This window comes from Urocitellus parryii, chromosome 10 (assembly GCF_045843805.1).
Source record: "Urocitellus parryii isolate mUroPar1 chromosome 10, mUroPar1.hap1, whole genome shotgun sequence".
NCBI lineage: Eukaryota > Metazoa > Chordata > Mammalia > Rodentia > Sciuridae > Urocitellus > Urocitellus parryii.
The window spans coordinates 59,159,452-59,183,586 of record NC_135540.1 but is presented as its reverse complement, the minus strand read 5'-3'; the positions used below and the strand labels follow the sequence as shown (position 1 = coordinate 59,183,586).

Genomic DNA, 24,135 nt, shown 5'->3' with positions numbered 1-24,135 from the left:
CTGACATGTAGATTTCCAGATAACCTCATAGTGACATTTTGAGGATATGAAGGATTGTAAAACAGTGAGAATTTCACAAATTACATGTCCAAGAGAGTAAACATGTCCCTGAAACTGGGAAGTTAAACAGAAAGAAAAAAAACTATGAATCAAGGAGTTTCTGGATCCTGCTTTTTAGTGGCCCTGAAATGCAGAAGTTGGAAGATCAAATATTTATCTAAAGTGACCTTCAGAAGGCTGGTGTCCCAGTCACACACTAGCACCCTAGGTGCATGTAATGCCTCTTCCTAACATCCTTGCCCAGCAAAAGGGACTTTATTCTTTTAAAACTTGACTTTTAGATTTCTGTTCTGTTCAACTATAAATTAAAAAGACAACAGAAATGAAAAGGATCAGACACAAGACAATGAGTACAATGGCTGCCAAGCTTCTTCGTGGCTATTATACAAATCATGGGAAAAAAAAAAAGGAATGTGCAACTATAAGCAGACTGCCATATAAAAGGAAATGGGACCAATATGAGCAATGTCCTCCATCTTGTTTGAGCTCTGCTGTGCTCCTCTCTGTGAGTGTTGAAGAATGGTGTGGCCTCACCTCTGACTGCTCGATGTCACTCTTCAATACAACACGCTTTATGACTTTGGAATAGCCATCGCCTTCCTGGATGGTGACAGGTTCCTGTGGCATCCCTTGCATCGTAATCTCTTCTTTCTCTGTGCCATCCGAGGATACATACCTCCTAATGATTTTCCTAGTAACCTGAAATATATTTCATTTGTGTATCTTATTTTTGAGTTAAGGAACAGCAATACTGAGAGATTTGAAACAGGAAATTTGAGGAGATTTTTAAACAGCCACGTGAGGAGACCCTCGACAGTACCTTCTTCACCACGGTGTGTCCCTGCTCATCAATATATTCTTCTTCTGTGACTGTTTCTGGGGGGATGTCAGGCATATCATCTCCCTAAACAGTTGGGAGAAAAGGGTCATTTCAGCATTGGGCTAAAATTCTGAGGAACTACTTCCAAGTGTTGCTAAAATGAGGAATGTTAGGAAAACCAAAGGCAATGTGGAAAAGCATTGCTGGGATGCAAACTCCTGTCAAATAGTTTGATTAATCAAAAACAGAAGCAGGTGGGTAATAACATGCTTAGGAGAATCTGATCCAAGTTAGGTAAAACTTAAAACAAACACAGATAAGCAAGAGGTGAGGTGGAAGGAACTGAAGAGGCCAGATCTTGCTCTTGCTTGCTCCCGCTCTTGGATGTAGGCTGCAAATGTCATTAACACCGCATTTCTTTACAAATGAAATAAGAAAGTTAAGGGATCTGCTTTCAAGTCGCCATGCATTACCTATGGAGCATGCTGAGCTTTTATTGCTTTGGGTGGGTTACTCTCTATGGGTACAAGGACAGAACCGTCCCTGACGTGCAGTAATTCAACAACTGGTACCTGAATAATGACTCGCCGGCGGACAACCCTGGTAGTTACCATCGCCTCCTCATCAGAGCTGGCCTCCAGCTCACCTAATTCCTCTGTTAGCTCCTGGTGGAAGCATGGAAGCATTGTTTTTTAACATTCTAAGGAATGACTTCCCTACTGGTTTCTCCTTTAACTCCCACTGTATTCTGAGAATGTTGTTCATGGAGGCTTTGGTAGAAAAGTTAGCAGAGGTAAAAGCAAATGTGCGGTAGTCTCAGGCTTCAACAAAAATAAAGATTTTGGGGGGCAATGATTGAAAACAATCTGTAATTCTGAGAACTGTCAGAAAACCCATCTTTCAAAAATCTGTCTGAAGAGATGAATCTTGCCCACATGACTTCTTTTACATAAATAACTGAGTGTAAACCTAGGATCCAAGTTGTGTCACGGACATTTGGTTTAAACTTGGGATGAGTAACCCACACATGTAGGAATAGCTGGTGTTTGTCGCAGAACTTTTTGCAGGAAGCCAAAATTTCCTGTTGTCTAGTCAGTCATGTACTTTCCTGGTATCAAAAAAGGCAAGCTACAAATAACAATTATTTTTCAAAGAAGTCAAGAATGAAGAGAACAATCAGATTTAATGAGTTTGACCTAAAGCCAGTTGAGGCTAAGAACATAATTTTAAATAAGAACATATGTCTTAAGAGTCATGTATGAAGTTACTCTTTCCTAATGGAATGATGTTTTTTTTAAAAAAGAGAAAATTCCCCAGATTCATGCCTATAATCCCTTCAACTGGGGAGGCTAAGGCAGGAGGCTTGTAAATTCAAGGTCAGCCTCAGCAACTTAGCCAGGCCTTAAGCAACTTAGCAAAATCCTTAAAAAAAAAAATACACACACACACACACACACACCACATATTTTAAAATACCCAGATTATAGCTCTACACTTTTCTCTGCTAAGGAAGAATATATATCTTCAAGCCAAATTTTACTTGAAATACAATTAGAAACCCACTGCCTAGAAATATAGTCTACAAGAAAAGTAACCAAATTGGATGCCCAAGTTATGACCATAAGAGTGTAAATGTCAACATATGAAGTTGATGAGAGATACTTGAAGCCATCAAGAATAAGTGGAACGGGCCTGTATACAGTATGTAGAATGCAAAATGACATAAAAACTTATTTATATGCACAGATTCGATTAAGTACATAATTCATCCAAATAATAGTTTTAAGTCTTTATCTTATTTGCCTATGGAATTTCAGGCTAAATTTGGTAATTTTTAAGCCCAGAGAACATGTTTGAAATATTTTTACTAGTATGCATTGAAGCCAAGAACTTGAGATGAATAATTCTGTGCAAAGCAAACTTGGAATAAAAATCCATTCATGAAATGAATTCATTCTTTGAAACAACTGCCAAAATCAGGACACAGTTCTCATCTGCCTGGATCTTTTCTAATTTTAGTTATGACTTTAGATAAATCCTAGTAGCAGATGTTACCCTGATAGTGAATTAAAACAAATGTAGATCTTGAATCCAAAGATATTGTATTTCCTTTCCCCCCAAAAGATCTCAATTCTTTCATGTAACAAATCTTTTATTACTAGGCCTATGATGAAAAATACTTTTAAGTATAACATGCTTTTAAAATCTGTTACTTTCTAAAAGGAAAAAACAACATCTAATTTAAGTTATTTTATACTAAGTTTAATTCAGACAGATTCTCATACTTCTTTGTGCCCGAGCATCATCTGGGAAGTTATTTAAAATGCAGATTTGCTCTCTCTTCACTTCTTGGGGTTCCTTCTGATTCAGGAGGTCCAAGGGGAGATCAAGTTCCCCAATTAATTCTGAAATACGTGAACCATATAGGCCGCATTTTGAGAATAAATTTCTTAGTATGGTACACTCCTATCTTCACAACTTTATACCTCATTTAATAACAAAGGATGTGTTATGAAAAATCTCATGCCACGGTCAGCCATTTGGACATTCAGAAACAGCAAAATTTAGACAAAATGTTCTTTTGCTAAATTAGTCCTAAAATAAATCTAAGAAAATCTAATTTGGAGATTATCTGTCCTCCACTGAAGAAAGTTTGCTTTGGGAGCTAGACCCACCAGATATTCCATTTCTCCTAGATACATTGTTTCTCGGACTTTAAAAGAACTGAGGGTTTCCCAAAGCTCAGGTTAATTAATCTGGCAAAAAATTTTTTTTTGTTTTGAAATAATAAAAAATAAACCATCAGAGAAATGAAACTGGAGGAAGGTTTGTAGCTTTGTTACAGATGGGCAAGAAAACGGAGAGGAATGAAAGTCTTGCCTTGTCAAAAGTTGCATCTCCATCGAGTCTCTCCACCGTCTGTGCCTGGTCATCAGCAGACTCCACTATCACCAGACTGGTCTTCCGTGGGGAACCCTCCTCCCTGGGCTCTGGGAGCTCTTCAGGTTCTTGCACAATGGGGGAGCCTCCCCGCTCACTGGACGTTGGGGTCTGAAGGTACTGCCTCTCCTCCTCAGGAGGGGTACTAATCTCCTCAGGAGTCTTGCTGGGAGAGCCAGGCTCTGCCGTGGCCTTGTGAGTCTCTGACCCCTCTGTACCTGGGGTGGTCACACTGGAACAAAAAAGTCAAATAATACATATGGGGCATTTACATTTCCCCTGCTTGAGGAAGAGGACTGGAAGAAAAGGTGAAGCTAGTATTCATAGCCCATGATAGCCAAGATGGGTTTTGTGTATTTAGCCAAGAAAATAATTAAATTTTATATATATATATAAAGATATAGCCTAGAGTTATGGCTCACTGATGTAGCATTGATGGAGAGTGATGTATTCCAAAGGTAAAAATTATCCCAAAGTGAATGACAGTTTTCTAACCTCTAAAGTAGTATAAATTAAACTTTTATTTTTTCTTCAATAAGTCAGTAATATTGAGGATTTGAGAAACTTCACCTAATAATGCTTTGTAAATAATACTTCTAAAGTAAGAATGAAACGCTGGAAGAATTAAATAAATCCCCACGTTAATCTAGTTATCATAACTAAAAGGAAATTTTTATAGGGCCTCTGAAAAAAATATTACTAACAGAGGGATCTGTTGACACTGAAACTTTTTTTTCTACTGACAGTTTAGAGTTACTCCAATGAACCTTTTATAATCTCCAATTTTGAAATATGAAAATTCTTTGCTCCCTTTTTCTTAGCATAATTTCTGTTGTGCCCTATGGGCATTGATGTCAAATATCCAGAGCCTCTCTGATAGCACTTTCTTTTCTTTCCATCTTTTCCTAACCTCTACTTTATGCTCTTCCCTACAGGCAGATGGGAGGGGTGGCTCACTGGAAGGAGAGATCACTTCATTACCCACTTTACCCTCTTCTCACATTCCAGGGCCACCAAACAACACTCACATAATGACAAAGGAAATGCTGTAATGCTGCCTCGTGACACACTATTCTCAGATTTCAGAGTTAGGGACACATTTGTCTTTCTCATGATCAGTTTTCTTTTTCTGGACAGCAGTGTCTTTTAGGCAGCTCTGTTTCTCCTTTGTTTCCATAAAACCCAGAGCTCAGGTTCTGAGCTGCACTGTACTCTGGAGCTTCCTTAGCCAGAAGTTCTCTAGAAAACCTCTTTTTACTTCCCTTCTCACCCCATCCTTGTGTCAATGGTCTTTTGGCCTGTGTGAATCATTTGTGTGTATTTTTAGTTTTATAAATGCTGCCATACCTCTGCTGTCACTCTTCGTGCTCCAGACCAGTCAAGGCACAATGAGTGCCAGACTGGAAACATTCTGGAGCAGACAAGGTGCAGCCACTGTACAAGTGATGACTGTGTTGTCAAGACAAAAGTTTACAGTTCAAACAATGCATTCACAGGCATGTCTTGGACCTTTCTCTGTGAAATACGTAAAGTGTCTACTGTTATCATGGCTTATAGATGTGGAAATGGAGACTCAAAACACTTAGGGACTGTCACAGAACTGGAAGTTCAAACAGGTCTGTCCCACACACACTGTCACAATCTTTTAAATGTTTCTTTTTTTTCTTTTCTTTTGATGTAGCTCTGTCATTTGTTATAGGTGAGGGATATTTTAAAATTATTAAAATCTGTATGACTGGCAATAGTTTAAAACTGCACCCCCCCCCATGGTATTGGCATGCAGACTTGCTTTTGAAACTCACAAGTATTCCTGCTTATCTTCAGGCAGGTCTTGCATTTTCCCTGAGAAATCTTGTTGAACTTGTTCCTTGTGTGTTTGGGGAGAAAGTACTGTTGTTGCACTGTCTCCCTCAGTTTTAGGGATGGAATCCTGAAACGTGGAATAACCAACAGAAATGTCTTCCTCAGAGACGATGGGAGGGTGGTCACTGGACTCGCTCTCTTTAGAAAGAGCTTGCTCCTCTGACTGCTTATGCTGGGCAGCGGAGAGCTCCTCTTGAAGTACTGAGAAACCTGATGGGGAGAATGATTTAAGTGGTTAATCAAAACTCATTTATACTAAATGTGCATTTATTAAGTAGCTATGATGTGCCATGTCCTGAGATAGGCCCATGGGTTAGAAAGATGAATAAGATCAAGGGGTTGATCACATAAAGGGAGGAGAAGTCATTTCAAATGCAGAGTGACAGGGCCACAGCTGGCAGTCACTAAATATGGGAGCACTATCCTCGTCTCAGCATCTGAGAAGTTGGAAAGGAAATACAGAAGAGGTAATGTTTGAAATACTTATGATAAATAGACATTCACCATGTAGTCAAGGCATAGAATCTAGCTGAAAAAAGAGTACGAATTAATAATAGTAAATTACTAATACATTCTGAATATTAATTCAGTGCTTTGTAAGTATTAACTTGTTTAATACTCACCACAACACTCTGTGGTTAGTAGGGTGTCTTTTTTTTTTTTTGTAGAGTCTTATGCCAGGCTAAGGCATTTCATGCTACTCAAGGCAATGAAGAGTCATTGAAAAAGTTTTAGCAGAGGAGTGAATGACATTCACCTATTTATTTGTTTGCTCAACAAATGTATATTGAAGATGAACTATGTAGTGGGGGCTGTGGAGAGGCTGGATAATCTTGCAGATTTTAACAAGACAGAAAAGGCTGCTTTTGCCCTTACTGAACTTCTATTTCTGTAGATCTGTACATATGATAAATGTTAGGAGAAAGCAAACCAGGGTAAAGAATAGAACAAATAGGGCTGCTATTTTAGATAGACGAGGCAGGAAAGACTCCCCCTAGGAGGTGATATCTGAGCAGTGACCCAAAGAAAAGTGAGAGAGAAAAGGTTCTGTGGATCCAGGTTGGAGGAGACAGAAAGCACCAGGACCCTGAAGAAGCAGAATGCTGGAGGTGCTCAGGTAGCAGCAAAGAGAACAAAAAGGAATTAATTATTTGTGCACAGGTTACTAAAGGATAAAGTAATCGAACACTTAGAATTTCCCATTGAATTTTGCAATGAGAAACAATTGGTCTGGAGTGGATTATAGAAACAGTTCGTGAGAGAGTGGGAAGAGAAGGAGAGACAGGAAAATCAGACTGCTCTTTTGAAGAAATTTCCTATAAAATGGATGGAGAAATATAGAGGGGAATCTAGGGTGAAAGGAGTTATTTGATTTTTTGAAAATATTTTTTCTTAGTTTTTGATAGACCTTTATTTTATTTATTTATATGTGGTGCTGAGAACCAAACCCAGTGCCTCACACAAGCCAGGCAAGTGCGCTACCACTAAGCCACAGCTCCAGCCCCATTTGCTTTGTTTTTTTAAGAACAGACCTGTTAAAACATGGTTTAATGCAGTTGGACATAGTCCAGTTGCAGGGAGCAGAATAGTACTTGCAGGAGTAAAGTCCTTCGTTGGGTAAAAGGAAATCAAATCCAGGACAAAAGAAAAAAATAGTGGCTTTAGAAAAGCAAGGAAATTTAATCCACTGTAAGAGGAGAGAAGGTATAATGTGCGTCATGATGCACTCCTCTTGATGGATCTTGGGATGGAAAAATACCGACATTTTCCTATAACCTATCTTTCTAAGAAATCTGAAGTGTGGGTATCAGCTGGGAATAAATAAGGAGAAGTATTGGAGGTCTGAAGGAAGAAGAAAAGGTATAAAATAGAGATAAGAGATTGAGCAGGCAAAGGAATGACAATAAATTCAAGAAACTTTAATTTTCAAAAGGCGGTAGGGCCAAAGCCTGGAGGTCCCAGTGGGTCTGAAGAATTGTTGGTGTGGAGGTGAAAGAAAAAGTGAAGTATAATGGTTCAAGTAGTGTGCTTCTCAGAAGTACAACAGTTATTGGTCATGATACACTCTAGGTTGTGAGAATAGAATTTAGTGTCTGAGGAAGACTAGTTTCAAAAATGCCATCAAGGAACCGAGGAAAGTAAATTGAATGGGTCACCCATGATGGCACAAAAACAAAGAATGAACAGTGTGTATGAGGTGTTGGAGAGGGGGGTGTTAAACAGGCAGCAAAGTTGAAGTAACAAGGAAATGAATGATCCCCAAAGGCCGTGGTCTATCTTCTAAAAGGAAAGACAGCAGAATGAACCAGACATAACCTTATGTTCATATATCAATGGATGACTGTAATCCATATCATGTACAGCCACAAGAATGGGATCATAATTAGAATAAGTTATACTCCATGTACATATGTCAAAATATACTCTACTATCATAAATATATCTAAAAAGAACAAATTATGAACAAATTAACAACAAAAAATGAAGAGAGAGAGAGAGAGAGAGGAGTAGATCCAATACCTAATCCAATACCTCTACCGCCAACATACACAGTGTTTTACCTTCACTATGGTCCAGTGTAATGGTCTGCTCAATCTCTGCATAGCTATGACTGATGCGCTCCTGGAGAGGTTCTGTGCTGGTCTCCATGAGGTGAACAATATCCATTCGGTTGATCTTGGTAAGACATTCAATGAGGTTGGTATCTAAGATAGTAGAGAAAATCCACTTATTGTATATGAGAGGTTATTCTTTTTAAAATCTCTTTCATTTAATTTCTGACTACATTTCTGATATTTGCATAGGAAACAGCCAAAGATTAATTAAGTGTCTTTGGTAAAAAGCAAACAGAGAGGCATGCACACAAAAAAGATGGTTTAGCCTAGGCACAAGCCCTAAAAGTAGAGTTGACGATAACATATGGGACACCCCGTCCAATCTGAGTTGCAGGTAAAATACTTTTTTGGTACAAGTTTATCCAAAATACTGCATGGGATGGATTTATACCAACTCAGTGTAAACTAATTATCAGAAATTTAAATTTAAATAAATTTACTTTTATTATTTGCTAAATATGTCAGTGCTACTAAAAAGCATATAGACAGAAGAAATGATATGTATAGAGGTCTCAAGGTAGATCTGCAGGGAGACATTAAAGGAAGTGACAAATTTAGCCCAGCTAAAGGATGAGAAGCACCTCTGGTCCATATCACTCCCATTTTACTCCATGTGGTCAGAATATCACATAGGAATTATAACATTAAAAAAGTACTTAATATTTCTCCCTACTTACGTTATTTAGGAATAAAGGAAGCAGGAACTGAGCATGCTACTAATAAAACAATAAATAAACTATATCCCATACCAATATTTGGATAATTTTAAGACTTGAATAATATCCCTGTTGTCAGCTAGTGCTGGTGTCATTTCCCATTAATCACAGGAATGAAATGCAAGATATTTTATGCCACATGCATGTTTTAGAAAGGGCAACAGTTTGTTCTCATTCATTGTTAGTACTTCAAATGGATGGTATTTGTTAATTAATTGTCTTACCAAATTTGCAAGAATGGGGTTGTTGAACAGGCATTTCCACTTTTTTTTTTTTTTTTTAAATGTTGATGGCCACTGAGCCACAACCCCAGCCCCAGGATTTCCACTTTTAGCCTAATAGTTTTTACTTAGAATTCTGTACCTACCAGTAGCATGTTTCCCATCCCTTTCCAGCCAGTACTTCAACAGTGCATGACTCTGGTCCTGAAGGGAGTTGGGGTTCTCAATTCGAATTTGATGAATTTGCTCTTCAGTGAAATCCAATTCTCTTGCCAGTTCTAGAGGAGAAGGTACTACTTTGTAAACACACTGACTTCACAGTTTGAATATCTATACCTTGCTTTGTGATTTTATACATGTGCTTTTGTGGGTGCTATATTTGGGTTCTTTTATTTCTGCACAGTAGAAGTGATTCATATTTCTTTGCTTTTCTACTCCTGATTATGGGTCTTTCCTTAAAACTGGGTATGAAATTGATCATTGCCATGGTAGAAATAGCAGATATGAAGCAGTGATAATAAAATGTGTATAACTTAGGTTCATTTGATTCCAAAAGTGCAGAGGAGACCATTAATACTAATGCTCTTACCAAAGTAATAGAAAATAAATGCGGGAAAGCGGGAGAAATAGACTACTTCTCATTTTTAATCATCCTGGGTGATATTTTAAGTACTATAAATCCTGTTTCTGGGTACTTAGATATAAATACCTAGCTTTGTCTAATATAAATATAAATAGCTTTGTCTAAACTATAGGGGTAGGATAAAATTCTTCCTTTGATTTCATGTTATATGAATAATAATGGCCCTCAGCAGGTATGGAAAGCATTAGTTTTCCCAGGGAAAAAGCCACAATGCTTTCCTTAAAATTCTACCATATTCATCTATATGGGTGCTTTTGCATGACTGTGTGGGTGTGTGGTAGTGGTGTGTGCACAAGGGATGGCTTCTATTATCATTTTGATAATACCATTTAAAATAAAAATTATCTGTGACACAACAATTCTACTTCTAAGGACATACTCTATAGGCATTCTCCTAAAAATATACCAATATACAAGAATATTTATTGCCAGTAAGAGGGAACAACCTAAATTCCATTAACAAAGGCTATTGATAAAATGATGGATGCCCATGCAATAGAATTAGAAAACTATTTTAAAAATATAACAGGTATGTCTATGCTGCTGCTCATGTATGCTACCGGAAAATTTCTAAGGAGTATTAGTAAGCAAAATTTACAAAATTTTGCTAACTTTTAAATGGTAGGCATATATATAGGCATTGTATTTTTTTTTTCTGAAAACATGAGAAAGTGTTAACAGTTACTGTTGAGACTTGGGGCTAGAAGACCAGGAGTAGGTGTGAGAGACATACTTACTTTTCATTTTATATCTTTCTATATGATGATATAAAGGCTTGAACTTTCACCAAACATATGCATATTTATTTAAACAACAAAAAAATTGAATGTTACCTATCTAATAAATCAATCAGGGACAATTTGATAACATATACCTTCCTCTAAATTTTCCAATTAAATAAGGCTGATCAGTATTTAAAATTACTTTAAAACGGTTTAAAATGAGGCAATGCTATTTCCCATTTCCAGTTATTTATTTTAAATGATCGATTATTAGCACATGGAATCCTATTCATTAGCAATCCTATTCATTAGCAAATCTTTAAGTAATTGAAAGAAGAATATTAACTTTATACTGTTTGTCTCAATGAAGTAGTCACAAATGACATAAAAGGAAATCAAAACAGATTTTAGGAAGAATGGAAGGAAGGCAGAAAGGAATGAAGGAACAAACTATATAATTCTGCTATAATGTAGTAAATCACAAGTAGATGAAAGCATATCATTTTAAAATCTATGAATCATGATTTTTAAATAAACCACACTGATTTAATAATTTACTCTCTTAGTAAATTATTTAACATACCATTTCTATACTTAAACATTTCCATTTTTCAAAAAAGTTATTGAAACATCTCATTCATATATGTTGCAATATTCACCCCAAACAAATTTTAGTGCCTTTACTCTGAAGATACCTGACACAAACTATCTAAAAGAAGAAGCCCTAGTTAAATCTCAAATTAAATTTTATGAAAATCATATAAAATCATTTGATCTTCAAATCTAAAGTCATTCCAAATTTCAGAGAAAAACCTGCCTTGCCAATACAGAAGCTGGATTTTTAATTCATAGTTTATTGTTCTTTTCACTATTTCATGTGGTCTTTCTCAAGAAAAAGGAGGAGGAAAAGACCATTCTCACTTAGTTACTGCACCTGTATCATTTAAACTAAGCAGGCTTTCTGCAGGAAAAAAAATAAAAAGGTCACCCTGGTTTTACCTGTCCAGCTGAAGCCAAGATGATCAGCAATGTAAGCCAGCCTCTCCTCAATCCGTTCCTGCTCATCCTGTGGATCTACAGAAGGTCAAAGACAGAAGGGCCAAAGGTTGTCTATGATAGGGGAGGAACAACGATGTGCCGACCATCCAAAGGAAGGAAGTTACTTGTCCAAATATTTGATAGCACATATTACCTATTCCAATTTGGATCATATTAAGTTGTGTGTTTGTCTGATATCTGGGGTGAAATGGGGAATAAATCTAATATGATTCATGAAAACCATCTGCTTCCATATCTCTTTAATCAAGACTACTTACTGGAAAATTCTATAAACTGTCAATTTATAGTCATTTTAGGACTTTTCTTTTAAATTATCTGAGTGAATACTGCCCACCAGAAGACAATCTGCTTTACTCAAGAAACACCAGAGTAATCATAAATGGGATGCAGAAGTAGAATAATTGGCTAGAACCATCTAGTATTATTCATGGAGGCATCAGCCACTTCCAGGTCTTGCTGAAAGAAATCTCATCATAAATTTGCAAGAGATCTTGGTCATGGCTTGCTCAGACCATCCTGATTTATCCAGTGTGGCCAGAAATAACATTTACCTTGGTCCCTATGACCTCGGAAGAGGAGAGGAAAAAAGAAAATGCATTTGTTCGTGTTTGTTGGATTGGTATGCATATATGTCTTTGGGACAAATTTCTGCCTGCTTGCTATCAAGAAAGCTCATATCTTACTTAATTTATAATTTTCCCATTTATTTTAAAATTCCATGTATTGATGGGCAGCATTTTAGACCATGGTACCATGAAATTTTTTATAAGCCAAATTTAAGAATAATAGTCTTCATTGTAGAGATATTGGAAGACCAGAGGCTACTTCTCAAAGCCATCTGTGGTTTCCATTTTTACAATTCAAAGAGCCATCATTCCCTCACAGTCAACTTAAATGGTGCAAAGTTTGAGTTTTTGTTGTCTGCTGCATCTTTTCCGAGTACATTCTCCATTCATCTACCACGTAAATGAAAAGCATATTTTTACCTTATATTTGTTTGCTTAAAGTGTTTACCAATGTATTTGAAATCCCACCTTTCTGCATTAAAAACAGATCCACAACAATTGGAATTTTTGGATATGTGAAATCTTCTTGAGCAAATGGCTTCCTAATAATTACAAAATTGTAAGTATAAATTATTGCGAAGTATTCAAAGAAAAAAAAACAGTTGTGAGTCCTCATATCATGAAACAAAAATCCAAATGTTCATGCACAATAGCAAAAGTGCTTAATTCGAGGCTAAGCCTGGGTACTTCAGAACAACAAAACTCAAAGCTTGCATGGCCTTACGTGCAGCAAATAAAGAAAGGCAAGTTCATTGCCTGGATATGTTTATGTTTTCCATAAGCATTCTCATTACTCAATCTTGAGATTGTTTTCATAGACAAGAGTATACAGAGAAAGCACAAAACACAAAGGGCTTACACAAACACATTAACCACTACAGAAAGCTTAAAGAAAATGAGACACAAATCACCAAATAAAACAAAGGTATAAAAAAAAAAACTATCAAATTTATGACATGCGTAGCACAGGGAATCCCAGTGGCTATCAAATACCTTCAGCATGGTCATGGCCATTTTCATCAGGGATGCGTTCAATCAGAGTCTCAATGGACTCATCCCAAATGGGCCTTGTGTCAAAGATGTCCTCAGGAACTGAGTGCTCGGTCTCAACAGGTGGCAGATTTTCAATAACTGAAACTTCCAGGGCACTACTACTTTCATCGTCTGAAACTAATTCCTGCTCCCTTTCTGACTGTGTAAGTCTATCCACCAATTTGGAAGCCTCATCGCTAATCTCCTCAAAGAATTCTATGGAGTTCCTGTAAAGGTCAAAGAAATGCTCCTTACTTTCTTTTGTGGGGCTCATGCCCCCCCTGCAGGATGATGTGGTGCTTCTGCTCTTAACTGGCAAACGGGACGCAAATATCTTTGGTCCTGTGGCCCCTTCTTCTGATTCTAACTCAAGCTCCTCTGCCCCCTCTCTGCTCTCTGTTTCTGTCTCAGTATCACTTCTGGCCTTCACTGGGCATTTGGTCTTTGAGTCCTCTGGACTAACATCAGATTCGGATTGGCTTCTGTTATCTGGTGCTCTGCTTGTCACATCCTGTCCCTGAGGAGCAACTGACTGCTGAAGAGATGCACCTAGGTGTGAGAGCGACTGCTCCACTCTTTGGATGGGTGCTTTGATGGGGATTTTGGACTTTGGTTTTGCTTCCTCCTCCTTACTTTCCTCATCCAGACTAGATAGAACATCTTCAGAAAACGTACTCTCATCCTCTACAGATGGAGGCTCTGGGATTGAAGTGGGGATAGTCCTTACAGGAATTTTGGATTTGCTTTCAGTGGAAGGCACATTCTCCATGGGTGCAGTTGGGATTTCGATCACTGATTTCTGTTCCTCCGGGGAAGAATCGGGGGAATCATCATCCCGATCTGAATATACGGACCTGGTGACTGTGGAAAAATCTAACTGAACTTGTACAACTGGTTCTGGAGAGTCAGAGCAAGGTGTCTGCTTCACATTGGACAGAGAAGGTGTATCACCCCTTTGCATGGTGGGGAGGTCCTCAGCCCCTGTAGCAATGGCCTCTTTTGTGGATGGTTCCATGCAAACTGAAATTCCCATTTGGGAGTTAAGGTGAGTATCTGAAGCAGATATTTCCTCTACTTCCTCGCTCAAGTCATCTGGAAGTAATTCGCCTTCATCGTCCACCGTTTCCTTTGATTCTGAAAGTGCTAGTGACTCAGCTGTTGACTCCAGCTGTTGGGGCTCAGCTCCAGTGACCCCTTCTTTCATGTCTTCAGAGAGAGTGTCATCCCCAGATTCTTGCCCAATTTGGAAAAAGTGAAAACTTTCATCCGCATAGGACCTTTTGGTCATATCAATGGCCCCACTTCGGGTCATCTCAAACAATTTTCCTTCCTGAAAGAGAAATGGATTTTGCTCACTCGTTGGGGTCCCCTCTTCGGTTGGGGTCCTAGCAGGAGTGGTGTCAGGGGTAGTACCCTGAGATTGTCTGTCCACCATCAGGCCAAATATCTTCTGTTCTTCCTCTTTCACTCGAGCTTCAAAGGCTTCATCATCTTCACGAATTTCACTCCAGGAATCAGAATCCACATCAGTTTTTGTGATGATGACTTTGCTTATTTGTTCACTAATGACTGCTGGTGTACTTGGTACACCAGGCTCTAAAGAGGAGGCTCTATCTGATTGCATTTCCCACAAGGTACTTTCTTGCCTAGATTCGATTTCTAGGTTCTGTCCCTCAAGATTAGATTCTTTGCTGGAAACAGTTGTACTAGAGGAGCTCGTTACTAATACATCTTCAACAGAGGATGTAGTCACAGAGTATACTTCAGAAGAGTAATCACTTGAGGTGTGACTTGTGCCTGTTTGGGTTTTGCTTTCTTCACTAGAGAAAAAAGATTGGGTAGGAACATTTTCATAAGGGCTTATGACATGTGGATCGTAGATTTCACCAGTCTCAGCTAGGTCGGAAACTGGAACGTCCATGGGAAACCTATCTGTTTGAGTGGTAATAGTGTTCTCTTGAGTAGAACAGTCCTTTGGTATATTCTCCAATGTTTCATCCGTTTTTGTGACCTCCACTTTTGTTGTGGAAGATGCGGAGGATAGATCATCATCTAATTCCTTTCCTTCAGATTCGGGACAATGAGGCAGAGGGGACAAAGAAGAACAGTTTTCACTGGGGCATTCTCCCTGTGGCGATTTCACAGCAGGAGCATCAAGCTCTTCTCCTGTGTCATTTTCATGAGTATCTTGGGGAGCGAATGATTCCTTGTGGGTGACTAACTGCTCATCGACATCATCACCAGCAGAATTCTGGAGACCTGAAGAGATAGGGGTGGTTGAGCAGGTAGGACTCACAGCCTCACATCCATGGCCATCACAGACTTTTGGCTGATCAGTGTCTCTGCTTAGATCATCATAAGTTCTATCTGCATCATCCGTGGAAAAAGGGTGACTGTCTTCAGCTAAAGGGGATTCACAGTCTTTTTCTTCTTCTGAGTTACCTGGCTCTTCCTGAGTATCTTCATTCATCTTGAAAGTATATTGTTTGGAAACTATAGGCTGGAACTGCACCTCTTCTGGACTAGAATTGGAGTCTATGCTGGATGGGAGTGGGGAAGGAGGCTGCACTCGAATAACTGGTTCTGGTAAAAGGCCAGAGTCAGCACCTTTCTTCAGCTGCGTCAATTCAGGTTCACTGTCTGAAGAGGAAGAAGCCTTTCTGCTCTCAGAAGTCACCAACACGGGGACATGGCTTTCACCTGCCATGTTCTCCATCTGTTTTGGTTCATCCACCTGTTTTGGCTCACCCACCTGTTTTGGCTCATCCACCTGTTTTGGCTCACCCACCTGTTTTGGTTCGTCCACCTGTTTTGGCTCACCCACCTGTTTTGGTTCGTCCACCTGTTTTGGTTCATCCACATCTGCTGAGCAGTCTGCATCTGGGTCAGAGGATGAGGAAGATTCCTCTTGTTTGGGTTCTTTTTTGTAGTCCCTTTTCTGCTTGGCTTCTTGTTCAAGTTCATCAAACATTTTAATTTTGGTTACCATTTTGAACATTTCCTCTTCAGGTGTGAACCTCTTTTTCTCCCCGTTTTCTGAGTCATCCTCCTCTGCACATTCATGAATCACAGCTGGTTTGGGTGTACTTGTATCTGCAGCTTTGGGTGTGACCTCATAGCTAACTTCTTCAGAGCTGGGGGTGTCAGGAGAAAGAGGGCTCTTCCCTGAGCTCTCCATGAGTGACGTCTGCTCAAGACTGTCATCTTCAGCACTGCCGTCGGGGTCTCGGAGCAACCGGGACCTCATGGAGGCCACTTCCGTAACGAGTTCTGTTTTGGTGACAGCTGAAGGAAGAGGAAAGTGACTTGGAAGAATTCCTGCCTTCATCTTTGGTTCCACGGGGCTGCTTTCGAGAGAGTCCCGACAGGGGGATTCTTTCAGAGGACTTGGCTCCAGAGAATCGGGAGTCTTGTGTGAGGAGTTATCTTCCAGAACAGGGCTGGCTTCCAGAGAGTCTTTGTGGCTGACTGCTAATGATTCATCAGCCATTGGGCTGAGGACCTCACTGTCACGGCTAGGGAGTGCAAGTTCCAACCCTTGGGGACTTCTAATGCCTCCCTGAGGCTTCGATGCAATTCCTGTGTCTGTCTTTACAGATGCATCAGTCAGAGGTGAGGACTTTGTCTCATCTGGAGATTTCCGAGCCTCACCATCAGTTGGAGTCTTGTGAGCTGAACTATCAAGTGTAAGCTGACTTTCATCCGTCAATGCCTTGGGTGTTTCTGTTGCTAACGATACACTGCTGCTGCCTTCTGGTTGGGGGCTTATGTCTTTGGAAGGGTCTGGGGTGGTCACCTTCTGAAAGCACTCAGTAGAGGGCTCTGAGCCCTCAGTGACTGCAGCACCTTGCTCTTCAGAACCATCAGTAATGTCTTTGGTGGGGTGATGTTCTTCTCCTGAATGTGTTTCTGGGGGCGTGTCTAACTTGGTTTCCTGGGTTTCCCCAATCTGCTCCTCACTTTTCTTTGGTGAGAAAGAAAGGCTCTCTGGGCTTGTCTCAGGGGTCTCTGCTAGGCCCTCATGCTTATAGCTCTCTTCTGAACTAATCTGAGGGGTCCCCTCCATCAGGCTGCCACATGGAGAGCCTGCTATCCCTTCCTGTTTTAGGCTTTCAGAACTGGCATCCAAAGCACCACTCTGCAGAGACAGAGCCGGAAGGAATTCATCCTTCATGTAATCTAGTGGAAAGGTTGTATTGAAAGGGCTAGTGAGGACCTGGTCTAAGTGAAGCTGCACCTTTTCGGTCCCTTCACTCATCCGGAATTGCTGGTATTTGTCATTGTCTTCCAATTCTTGCTTAATGACATCAGAAAAGTCAGTGGAGGTTTTCCTGTCTGGGCTGATCTGGAGGTCCATGTCTCCCTGCTCATCCACCATTTTTTCTTTGGGAACTTCACTCTCTCTATGGCTTTCTTCTTCAGGGGCTGAGTGAACGGGTTCCGGTGTTTTGGGACTGGGTGCTTTCTCCTTTTCTCCAACTGCATCCTCCTTCTTAAATCCTATCGAGGAGGTCCGGACCCCCCTCCTGGATTCGGAAGCTCCTGTGACTAGGAATCTCTGGCCTCTTTTGATGGTCTGAGTCTCTGTTCTCTGTGTTTCCTTCAGGGTTGCTGTCTGCCCCTTTTCTTTTTCTACTCGAGCAGCTTTACCTTTCTCTTGGGAGGGTTTCTGTTTTGCTGATTTATGTTCAAAGAGTCCAGTTTTATGTTTAGATGGGTCCTGACCTGACTGGAAAGCTTTCATCAACTCCCGAACAGACATGGTTTCCTCAATTCTTTCTGTTTTTGAGGTGGGGGACACAGGTGGCTGCTTTTCTGTTTTCCCAGAAGGTGACACAGGGAGGTGCTTCTCTGTTTTCCCAGCGGTTGACACAGGTGGGTGCTTCTCTGTTCTTCCAGAGGGTGAAACGGGCAAGCGTTTTTCCGTTCTCCCAGGTGACACTGGAGGATGTTTCTCGGTTCTCCCGGAAGGTGACACAGGTGGACGCTTGTCTGTTTTGGTGGAAGGAGAAACAGGTGGGTGTCTTTCTGTCTTTGTGGATGACACAGGCGAGTGCCTTTCAGCTTTTGTGGAGGGAGATACAGGTGAGTGTTTCTCAGTTTTACCTGATGACAACACAGGTGAATGTCTTTCGGTTTTGGCTGAGGGTGACACAGGTGAGTGTTTCTCGGTTTTGCTGGATGGTGACACTGGAGGATGCCTTTCGTTTTTCGCAGAGGAGGACAGGGGAGAGTGCCTGTCTGTTCTAGGGGAGGGAGACGCTGGGGCATGTCTCTCTGACTTCAGAGAAGGCGATGCCGTTGGATGCGTCCTGTGAGTGGTCTTCTTGGGCACATCCTCTTTGCCTTTGACTCTGATGGGCAACTTGCTTCGACCTTTCTGTTCATCTTCCACTCGCTTCTGAAGGGCCTTTACTTTATCCTTAATGGAACCAATGGGAGTTTCTTCTATCAGAGGAGAGGTGGCCTTCACAGTGGGAAGAGAGTCTGGGGCCAGACCTGCATCTTCATCTAGTGACTCTTCCGAACTACCTTTTTTAACTTCTGATTTGTCTTCACTTGCGTTTATGCTTTCCTCTTTCTGTTTCTGCTTTTCTTTTAATTTCCTTCTCACAGGCTTCTTTATTCCCAGGGTTGGTTTGTGCGGTTTCTGCAGGCCCTGTTTCTCATCGGCGGGTGCAGCCTTCCCTTCTTTCTCCGAGCTTTTGCCAACAGAGGGAGCCTCACTTTTCTCCCTGGCCACATCGTGACCTGTCTGTGGCTTCTCTCCAGGAGGAGACACATAGGAATTGAGGTCCTCAACAAGGTAGTTCACTAACCCAGTGTCATCTTTCTCTACTTGGGCTTTGGTCTCTTTCTCTAGTCTAACTTCTACACATGGATATTCAGTGATTTCTAACGGTGCTTTTTGTCTGGCCTCTTCTATTTCCTCATCACTGACAATAACCCATCCTTCCTCCACTAGTTCTTTCTCAGACTGAGCAGAGCTCTGCACACTGCTTTCCTCTCTGGAGCAGGTTCCGCTTCTCAAGATTTCATTCACTTTCTCTAAATCCTCTTTGACTCTTTCCACAATTTCAAAGGGCTCTCCTGGCTCTTCCTCCGCAGCCTTCACCAGCTCCTTCACTTTAATAGAACCTGCCTTATCAGACACATCTGTGGTCAAGATGGCGGTCATTTTGATCAGATCTTGTTTCATCTCAGAAACTTCAGAGAGCAAGTCCGGACTGGCTAGGACAGGAACTTCATTAACCAGGTGACTTTTCAGGACAGATGTTTCTGTAGATTCTGTCTCATCATCTTTGATGTGAATGAAAAACATTGAAAGTAAAATGGAAATCAAAAAAGATATTGGCAAATGTAAATCAGGACTTTGAAACGACACAGTGTCTTTTTCCTGCCGTGGTGGGAGGGGCAACAGAATGGGCTGGGGATGGTGGATCCACAAGGTCTCAAGGTACAAGAGCAAAGCAAGGCTAACGAAAAAAAAAAAAAAACTGAAAAGGAAAAATGAGCAGGAAATAACTTGCTTAATTTTCTCACTTGTAGCACATCCACACATACAACAAAGCTATCACAAATAACCGAGACACTCACAAAAAAACCATCACAAATCAAAACAAAGAAACAACGCAGTGAAATTACACAGAGGTATCTCAAGATTGTTCAGATGTTACAGATCAATGTCGGAAAAAAAAAAAAAGAAAGAAAAGAAAAATACCATGTGGAAAAAAAATAAGAAAAAAAAAAGCATTAGAAATTGCAGAGAGTTGATTTCCTCTAGGTGAAAGCCAGCAGTAGCAAACTCAGAATGAACGCGTCCAATGGTGCACATACGTTTTTTAAATCATGTATCTCTGGAATTCAGCATGTTTAGTTCTGCCAATACACAACGATGATAGAAAAACATCTGAATTGGCTGCAAACTGGCATTTCATCTAAGGGAAATTCACACCTAACAATGGAACAAACAGTCTTCTGCTAAGAGGCATGGTTCTTTCCTTGGAGCAACCTCCTTGTTTAGACACGGAACTGACAGACCAAGGAGGGAAATAAAGGAAAGGAAAGAAAAACAACAGAAAAACCAAACCAAACCAAAAAACCACTGTGATCAAACGTATATGTGAGTCCAGAGTTAAAATGTGAGGCATGGCAACCCAAATCAGAGACAGTCACACGGGACACACGCACAGTTTATGTAAGCCAAGTTATTTCCATGCAAAGCAAAGGTGGAGTAAAACTGCTGGGAGAGGCAGCCTTGCGGGAAAGCACAGGCAGGAGGATGGTGAGGAATTAGAACGAATATGTAAAACGTTACTGTGGTGAAGGATATTCGTTTCCCTACAACAAATGCTGAACGAAGTGTATTTGAAGCACAGATTGTAGGGGCCCACCATCATTAATGGTGAGGAGGAAGGGTTGGTCAAACCTCTAGGATTTAATCCTGAAAAGACTCTAGGAAAGTGACCCTTCAACAGAGACCTTCTTTGAAGATGATTTTGTACCTACACGAAGACTATTCAGTGGTTGTCTTTAAACTAAAACAAAACTCAGTATTGAGTGTATATCTGAGATTTGCAAAACATTCACTACATCTAGGAGTTCTTCAGGAAAACCCAGGGCTTTCTAACAGCATGGTTACATTTTTTTTTCTTCTTTTGCAACAACTGAGTCAGATAGATAAAATTTTGATTCCTACTAGGTTGTACACAGGAACAAAAAATAGGGTCATTTAAATAAACACAATAGTCCTGAATAGGAGAGGAAAAAATAAAATCACCTTTAAAAAAAAAAAAAGGAGTCAATGAAGGCAACAATAATATGTCATTGAAACAAAAGTGCCTTCTCTTGGAGGAATTTCTATTTGGTAAGGCAATATGACATGTGAATCTGCATAATATATCAAGATAATTTATATCAATACAGAGTTGTTCAGTTATTTAAACCACATCCAGAGGCTCAAATATTCTAGTTTTGAATAATGATTTAACATAAGGGTAAGTCTCACTTAAAGCCATTCCAAGAATTTAGTAGTAAATTATATTGTGCTAGCAGTTAAAAAAAAAAAAAAGCCCACAGATATAGTATAGGGCCAAGTGACCATATTGAACATGGCTCTGAGTTTTCTCCTTTTGGGACTATCATCCAAAATAAAGTAAATCAATGTAAATCTTAAAATCAGTAAACATTAAAAATTAGTATCTTTTTCTAAAGCATTTGGGGCATAAAAGAAAGAAACTAGTTAAATTCAACTTGAGTTTCCACACAAGAAGTTAGAGTATCCACTGGAATTAGGCCAACAAACTAAAATGCTAATTGAATATTATAAAGCTGAAATAAATTCAAGGTAACTCTTCTAAAGTCTGCAAAAATCAGCTCTGTCTGTTCTGGGTCAGGTTTGGGATTTTGCATCATTATTTAAAATCAGCCCTATAATAAACCATTGTGGTGATTCATGATTTCATCCAGGAGGTTTCAATCGTTGCACTGCTGACCCCTAGTTGTTTTCTAATTTCTCTTTTTTTCAGAAACTTTTCACAGAAGTCTGTCAGATCTCCGCCTAAGGATTTTAGTTACACTTCACCACAGTAAGGGGTGCAAGGGAGGGATGGAGTGAGTGGAGTTAGCTTCAGCTCAAAACTATTAGACAGTATCACTTTTGCGGGTGCAGCCTACAAAACAAAACAAAACAACAAAAACCCCTCTCTATAGAAGTCCCTGATGCTTTATATAAAAAGTGATACTGTCATATCAATGCTTAAAAAATAATGAGATGATAATGTTAGGCTAACAAATGGACAAAACAGTGGGTGGCATTCTAAACAAGCACAACAGCATACCAGGGTTAACAGGGATGTCAAAAGAAAGTGAATGCTTAGATGAATAATCATTGCATTTTACTGCTAATTAGCTTCACAAATTAGGCATATTTGTAATTTAACTGGCCAAGCTGCTTTTATAAATATATATTAATGATTAATAATATAAAATATAATTATTACAGTGGTTAGTAATAACAACTAGCTTGCATTTTTAACTCATGCTTCTTTTTATAGTAGCCAGCTTTCAAACAAACTCAATTTTATTTAAAAATCTTACTTTTTTCAGATGTCATATCGATCTGAAAGAAAACATAACATAAATTGAATGGTTACAAATAGCATCTTTGCTTATAGCCCCTGATGTGCATAATAAGCTCTTATTCGTAATTATGTACATGGGGGTGACCACACCACATGCTGGAAGGCTGGAGTTGTTTGCTACAGTTTTTTTTTTTTTTTTCCCCTGAGGGTCTCAGTGATTTTTATCTTAACTTTGAAAAACATAAATCTCTTTTCTAGATATTAGGGGTAAAAAATCCTAATTATTATTCTTGGGGAGCTATGACCCAGGTTGTGATCAGTGTGAGAAATACATATTAGGAAAAAGGCCAGGCAAAGGGTAGAGTTGGCATTAAACAACATGTGTCAATTTAGTGGAAAAAAGAAGAAAATAACCAACAGTATGCCAGGGTGATAGGTCCCACAGAGGTAGTGGAACTGTCATTAAAAATAAGTCAGCATTCTAAACCCTAAAAAGAATATGAACCGGATCTATTGTCCTGATTCGCTTCTGAAAAGACTCAATTTAAAAAATCATACATCCAATGGGTAAAATTCCTTTGTGAACATAGCAAAGTTGGTTTCATGGTTTTATTGTTCTTTCAGTATGTGCAGGTACCATTTTCAATAACAGTGGTGACACGGCCACTGTGTACAGGAAGGAAGTTGAGGACATGAAAGCGCATATGCAGTTAGGGAAAGAATGATCTCAGCCCGGTCATCGGTTGATATGTGTGTGTGGCTATGTGGAATAGGCAGCGAGTCTACATTCCTTCCTCCTGTTCTACTTCACTGCCAAGACACCAGACAAAGGGAAATCTGGGAATCCTCTGAACCAAGGCCTTATAGGTTAAGCTGAAGAGTATAAGGTATTAATTATATTTTTTCTTTATATTTTTGTTTCCAAAGCATTAGAATAACCTTTATAAAAGAAACAAGTATATTAAAAATAATGTAGCTGAGCATGGTGGTGCATGCCTATAATCCTAGGCTGAGGCAGGAGAATCTCAAGATCAAGGCCGACCTCAGCAATTTAGCAAGACTCCCATCCCAAAATAAAAAATTAAAAAAGGGATGAGGATGTGACTCAGTGATTAAGCACCTTAGAGTTCAATCCTGAGTACCAAAAAAATAAAAAATAAAAAACCATAACTAGTAATTATTACAATTGTCTTATAAATAGTATTTCCCTATTTCTATCAGCTGCCATTTTTAAGTAAATATAAGGAGTTTTCCAATGATTTGTTTCATTTCTGTTACAATATTTGGACATTTTCACATTTTATAAACAAGACAAATACCTATTTGAATTAAATACTAAAATGGATATAATAAAATGGCTGTTTATTCTGGGTAACTTCTTAAGACTTGTTTTCCTCATCTGTGGTATAGTACACACCTCATAGGGTGGTTAAGAGAGATCACACGTGGAGTACTTGATAAAGATCATATTTTATGAGAAATGTTTGGTGTATAGTTCTCTATTACAACATTATTATAGTGTAATCAATGAACTATATGTTCCTAAAAGTTTTTGGTTTGAGTCATTCTCAAACTTATTGATCTTAGGACAACCACACTCCTAAAAATTATTGAAGTTCCTGGAAGAACTTTTGTTTATATGTGATATGCATAAACAAATATCTGCATTACAAATTACAGCTGAGAAAATGCTAGGATCCAATAATATATAAGCATACACCCCATTACTATGGTATCACATATTTATGGCCTCTGGGTACTGCTCTATGGCCTGGTAGGGTATAGGAATTAAAAA

General features: G+C 39.4%; 1 protein-coding gene across 11 annotated transcripts in view; it reads right to left on the bottom strand.

Annotated features, from left to right (window-relative positions):
- Window positions 1-24,135, bottom strand: part of Ank2 (ankyrin 2) — a 230,350-nt gene that overhangs the window by 7,011 nt on the left and 199,204 nt on the right. For 9 of the 11 annotated variants that reach the window (XM_026389696.2, XM_026389699.2, XM_026389705.2 and 6 more), the window contains 9 exons: window positions 22,357-22,378; window positions 11,600-11,674; window positions 9,382-9,513; window positions 8,245-8,388; window positions 5,623-5,893; window positions 3,761-4,052; window positions 1,453-1,545; window positions 881-964; window positions 595-759 (listed from right to left, as the gene is read on the bottom strand). In XM_026389696.2, the coding sequence (XP_026245481.2) occupies window positions 595-759; window positions 881-964; window positions 1,453-1,545; window positions 3,761-4,052; window positions 5,623-5,893; window positions 8,245-8,388; window positions 9,382-9,513; window positions 11,600-11,674; window positions 22,357-22,378 (1,278 nt within the window). Of the gene's footprint in view, window positions 1-594; window positions 760-880; window positions 965-1,452; window positions 1,546-3,760; window positions 4,053-5,622; window positions 5,894-8,244; window positions 8,389-9,381; window positions 9,514-11,599; window positions 11,675-13,218; window positions 15,992-16,117; window positions 19,558-22,356; window positions 22,379-24,135 lie in introns of all 11 variants that reach the window. The other 2 variants (XM_077803582.1, XM_077803583.1) reach the window with 1 other exon arrangement.